Here is a 5,874-nt window from a genome sequence, read left to right as displayed (position 1 = left end):
GAAACAGTGATACGCGGTTCTGCACCACATAGAGCCTGGAGGACAGCCAGTTAAATCAGCTTCAGGGCTGATTTATGGTCCACATTTCTTCCCCAGCAAGAAGAGACAGTAATAGCAGAGACCCAAAGCTGTTTACAATGTTGAATGAACATTTCACATTCATATTTATGGTATTTGTGTGTGTGTGTGTGTGTGTGCGTGCGTGTACTCTCATTCATGTGTCTGTAATTTGGGTTCTGACCTCTTACACTGACGCCAGACCTTATCCTCCATTCACATTACATACATAGTGTACAGTATGTTAGACACACGTACAGAGATGATTTATTTCATATTCAGTTCAGGTGACCTTTATTTGTACTCGTTGCCACGTAATCAGAACTGCCGAAGGGCACACATAAGCAAAACATAGAAGTTGTGTGCTCTGAAAAAGAGGTAATAGGAAAAAAACGGTTGGCTTAAATTAAAAGAACAGACTATGATCTTGTTGTAATTGTGCTGTTAAAGACTTGTTTACATCAGTAATGTCTGTAAACAATAAACCTTTATACAGGATACTAACAGGATATTAGTTATGTTATCAGAATTGTTCAGTAGTCGTTCATTTCAGTGAAAGAAAATATTTAATTCCAAAGTACAGTGGTTTCTGGAGTGGGTTAAAAATGGATTAAACAGATGAATGACTTGGTGACAGTCATGGGAGACTCTCCTTGGTGGCTTTGCCGCGGTTGCTACAGTGATGCCAAACATTTGCCAAGACTCGCTCCTCGCGAGTCACAGCACTGAAATCCATCGTCTTCAACTGAGGCAGTGTCCAAATCACATGCTTCCTAAACACACACACACACACACACACACACACACACACGCACACACACACACGCACACGAACACACGCAATTAAATCCAGGCTTCATGGACATTTTGTGCGCCTACATATAATAAAATGAAAATGTAATATTAAATTAAAAAAACATATCTTTCGGTTGATAATATGCAAATTAGACCTCGTCTGTACTTTCCTGGTATTTTACATAAATGATTACATGAAATGAGATGAAAATCAAATCAAGAAAGTGAATGCTTGAGGAATCTAACCAAAGACGGAAACCCTAATTATTTGCCAAGCATCTGTTTTCACTGGTAGAAAGTAATTAATGACATTTAATCAAGTTCTTATGTACAGTTTTGAGGTACTTGTACTTTACTTTAAGTATTTCCATTTTATGCTACTTTATACTTCTAATGCGCTACATTTCAAGTTTACAATCAATTGATTTCAGGTTCATATTTTACATTTTTTTAAAAACACATAAAAAGTTGTAATTGTTTATGATTAAATTAATTGTTGTAATTGTGATCTCTGAAAAAAGAAGCTGTGTCTGGTTGAGTCTCCTTGTCATGTTTCAGATTACTATGAGTTGTTCCACAACCTCTCATATTGTTTCATATAAATAACAGTGTGAGGCACAGAGAAGTGAAACTCTCCAATAATTAATTTACAGATTAGCAGAACTTTGTTTTTTTCCCTCTTTCTTTCTATTAATCATCTGCTGAGATTTATCTTTTCTTGGGAAGCATTGGACTACCTAAATGTGAAGTAGATAAAAGTAGCTCCAACTTGATTTACTACAAAATGTTTGGGTCTTTCTGGTTCTGTTCTGCTCAATCAGATTTAACTCATTTTATGACCCAAAATAGATCGCTCCAAATAGAAGCATGTTACAGCCAAACATCTAGCTGACGAGCAGCACGTGTACGTGATTTTGGGATAACATCTGTGTAAACAGAAAAAAAAAAAATGAAGTCGCCACCTGTATTTTTCGTTTGTTTCTATGGTGTTTCCATGTAGCGTGATGGCTTGTAGATACTGCAGCTCCCTCAGCTTGTAAACCTCTGACAGCTCCCAGATGCCGTTACCATGAAGGTACAACACACGCAGTTCGCGCAGCTCGCACACAACCTGGAACACAAACACCTGTATGAGCTGAGGCCAGATCTAAGACAGCGAAGTCAATCAGGCATAACACTGGTACAAGGTGATAGATCATTTGCAGAGAAATTACAGCCTGACAATGAATGTGTATGTGTGTGATCATGCGTCAAAAAGCTAATAAAAACAGGAAGCAAACATGCAAACATACAAGCCATGAGAAAAGAAAGTCTCACCGGGTTTATGCACGTGATCTTGTTAAACGACAGGTCCAGCCAGCCGATGTTCCACGGTTGAGCCAGAAAGTGTTCACAGATGTACTGAAGGCCGGTGAGATCAGAGATGATGTAGTTACTGAGACGCAAAGAGCGGCTCAGGTACTTCCCGTTCGAGTCTGTCTTTAATGGCCGCCGGCCACTTCGGGGTACCGCCAACAGTGCAGCTAAAGCCCAATGAAAGCAATTACAGCGAAAATTTGTATTGAATATTTGCATTTTATATTTATGTGAAATCAGTATGAGTTCATTATACAGGTTATGGTTTTGTAGTTTATGTCAAATGATTTAACACTAGTCAGATTTGGTGCCTATTCATTACAATATTTGTTTGTGACAGCACGTGGACATTACAGTAGCTACATATAAGGTGTAACACTTTCATCACAGTAACTTGTAACTTGCTACTGACACACGTGTCAAGGAAGAACACTCCAATCAAGGACTTCATTAACTAGACAAGCAGACGGGCTAAAAATAGCACCTTTCCATGGTATGTTGATCCTATGATTAATGTAAGCATACTCAGCAGTTATTACTTCAAAGCTCAGTGCGTAGGAGAACTGTAGGAATATATAAAGAGATGACTTGCAATATTATGGTCACTTACTATAAAGTTAAGAAGCTCAGACAAACGGAAAAACTCGAGGAAAGCTGATGCTACGTTACCTGCAACACTGTGGATATCTTTAAAAGATAGATCCACTGGAGGACCAAACATGTTCAAGTCTGAAGGTCTTCACACGTCACCAGCAACAATAAAATGGTCAGATGAAACTGCTGAACTTCCAAAGACCTTTTTACAGTTTGAAATAGAAACACACGAGTTTCCTAGCAACGACCAATTGTTTTTTTTTCAAGTGACTTTAGATTAAATGTATTTTCATATCAAAACAAAAATAAAAAGGCAACAAAAGAACAACTGAAAAGAAGGTTGACTGTCTGAAACCCTTTTTAAGATGGAACACAAGTGAGTAGTTAAGGAACACCCTGATAATGAATGAATTATTAATGAAGTAGTTCCTGAATAACTCTCAATTGCCTCTTTTGTGATTAATGACTGGGAAAGACTGGGAGCCACTATGTGAATCAATCATAAAGGTAACTATTAGTTCATAAGTATCTGTGAATCGAAATAATGACCACTTTCTTCAAGAGTCATTCCCGATGGAGTCTGAATCAGCCAGTGAGCGGCACAAACTAGTCAGGAGTCATTAATGTTATATATGTTTTACTTTGGAAGAGCACCTAACTCGGTGCACCTTCACCTTCTTACTGTGCTGGGATTTGATCCAGTGGCCCAAAACTGGACAAGTTGATTGAAGATAAATAAGAGAGCTCAGAAAATACAACAGAATAAGAGTTTGAGAGGGCAAATGGAGGACGAGTAGCCGACAGAGGGAAGAGATGATGATGGAAAATTGCATCCATCAGATTTTGGTTTTCCTCACTTTGTCGCTCCATCAAGATGCTGGTGTGTGTGTGTGTGTGTGTGTGTGTGTGTGTGTATGTGTGTGTGTGTGTTTGTAATGCTCCACTAATAGCACAATAGCATCACGTTGAAGGAGTAAGAGCGGCCCTTCAATGAGATGTAGAAAAAAAACAGTCAGGCATACGCACGATGACACGAAGTCAAGGACGCAGACACAGACACTGGCTGGAATCAGGGTGTGATCAGATTTCTAGGGTGTCGGACTGCGTGAACCATGACTGTGAAAAGGTGTTATAGTGTGTATTAATGAGCCACTTGCTTTAGCTTCCTAACAGCTGATTTTAGATTTAAAAGACCCACTGTTCATGAATCCAGAAGTAGAAATTGCGTATAAACATGGGGTAATTTAGGAAAGGATATTGTCCCTGGTATGTGATATTGTCCCTGGTATGTGTATGTGATTCTTTTGGCTGAATCTCTTCATAGATGAGGCAAAAGGGTCATTTTAGTTGAAGAAAATATCAAAAAGGAGTCAGTACCCCTCAAAATGCAGGCTTGTGTCCAGACCCGATGGAAAAATCTGGATTCAACGCTGTCCTCCCTCTGCAAATGCCATCTACTTGCCCTTGAGTGATGCACTTAACCCCCATTTACTACAGCAGCACACAATATGAAACTGAAGCAGCTCAAAGGTGAGTATGTCGTTTTTCAAACTGCACAGGAGTTTAAAAAAGCTAACTAATTGGATCACATAGTGTTTTAATGTACTGAATATGCATAATGATACAGTGAAGCTAGAGGATGTACATACTGTGGGCTACAAGATAATGAGCATATCAAATTTGATGGAGAAACACTGCTACCGGGAGAAGATGAACACCCACAGGCAAAATCTGCAGGTTGAACCAGCATGCACAGCTGTTGCGTTCACTGTTGCTGGTTGACATGTACACCAGCATGCAGCATAAAAAGTTCAGTGAACATGCAGCGTGTTTTGGAGACGGTTTAACAGTAAACATTGATGGGAGAAAATCCGCTTTTGGAGGCATTTGGTGTCTGTAATATATCTATATGTAAATATTCTTAGTTTAGGCACTGGTGGTTTCTAATGCTAAGATCAAAAAGTCAACGCAAGATGAGAAGTGGTCAAAATAAGTTATGAATCGTATAAAATATGTTCTTGCTTAAACACAACCAGCTGTGTGTCACACCAACTTTCATCGTGTAGATGCATTTGTTTGCAGCCACAAAATAATGCATTTCCATTTGAACACAACAAAAGGCCAGTTTGTGTCACTGCAAACATTTCCAGTAGTTTTCACCCTTTTCTTCTAAGTTTCTTGGTCTCCACATTTCAGACAAAAATATATATACGTTTAACTTGAATGACATAAATTGTGTATGTTGGCCTGTGACTTTCACATGCACCTAAAACAATAAGGAATATACTAAACAATACAATATCTTTAGGTGATAGTCCAACTATACACACACCATGGCTAACAACAAAAAACTTTTTGTATCACAGAAACTGGTAATTGATAAAACGTTTTTGCGTTTAATGTCACTTCCTGTCAATAATGTAAAACATTATCGAGAGAGCTGGCTTAGGTAAGACTTCTTGAATATCATTAAATAGGTTGTACACTTTGCACCACAGACTGTTGGCACCAATGAGCGTTCACGTACACATTGACGTAATGACCCTTCTTTTATAGTGTGAGTGATCCTACGTGACCCCATCGCTAAGCAACTTTGACAACACATTCTACATCCCCGTCTTTAAATCTGATCTATTATACCACCTATCCTGGAGTATATGAATATAAGAGAGATCCCGGACAAAGAACAGGCTCCTGCATGTAGTCTGTGAGTGTCTCCACTCTGAGCACTTCAATCCTCCGGGAGGAGAGCACATCCAAAGTCATTACCTCATAGTTCCAGTCTCATCAGCAGGGTCCACTGAAGGGAGGTGTAACTGTGAGAGTGCATCTGCAACATTAAGCTCTTTGCTCCCTCTTATACACCAGTCCTTATCGTCGGACTTTTAGCATCTGTATCTGGAGATGGGTTGAGGCCGTGTGCAAAGGCTTCCTGAGAATTGGTAGGCAGTTTCAACTGTCCCTACCCGCTCATATATGAGGTCCAAGAGCTCTTTTTCAGTTTGCGCATAGCACAATTCAGTGTCACTGAAGCCGCTGGTTTGTTGTTTTGCAGGCAGACTGCATCAAGCT

The 5,874-nt window shown here is 39.4% G+C and overlaps 1 protein-coding gene across 1 annotated transcript; it reads right to left on the bottom strand.

Moving 5' to 3' along the window:
• Positions 1 to 694: 694 nt before the first annotated feature.
• Positions 695 to 2,929, bottom strand: LOC142951225 (leucine-rich repeat-containing protein 51-like). The gene is made up of 4 exons (XM_076092724.1): positions 2,878 to 2,929; positions 2,170 to 2,375; positions 1,815 to 1,963; positions 695 to 830 (listed from the first exon to the last, which is right to left on the bottom strand). The coding sequence occupies exons 1-4, from the start codon at positions 2,927 to 2,929 to the stop codon at positions 695 to 697; spliced, it is 543 nt and encodes a 180-aa protein (XP_075948839.1).
• Positions 2,930 to 5,874: the final 2,945 nt, after the last annotated feature.

Source organism: Anarhichas minor, unplaced genomic scaffold (genome assembly GCF_050575085.1).
Source record: "Anarhichas minor isolate MPS153535 unplaced genomic scaffold, ASM5057508v1 ptg000017l, whole genome shotgun sequence".
NCBI lineage: Eukaryota > Metazoa > Chordata > Actinopteri > Perciformes > Anarhichadidae > Anarhichas > Anarhichas minor.
This window is presented reverse-complemented; position numbering and strand designations above follow the sequence as displayed.

Excerpts from the sequence above, each read along its gene's own strand:
- LOC142951225 (XM_076092724.1), bottom strand. The coding sequence starts at position 2,929 with ATGTTTGGTCCTCCAGTGGATCTATCTTTTAAAGATATCCACAGTGTT. Across the intron at positions 2,376-2,877 it reads AGATATCCACAGTGTTGCAG|CTGCACTGTTGGCGGTACCC; the intron begins GTAACGTAGCAT and ends ATTGGGCTTTAG. Across the intron at positions 1,964-2,169 it reads AGATCACGTGCATAAACCCG|GTTGTGTGCGAGCTGCGCGA; the intron begins GTGAGACTTTCT and ends TTTGTGTTCCAG.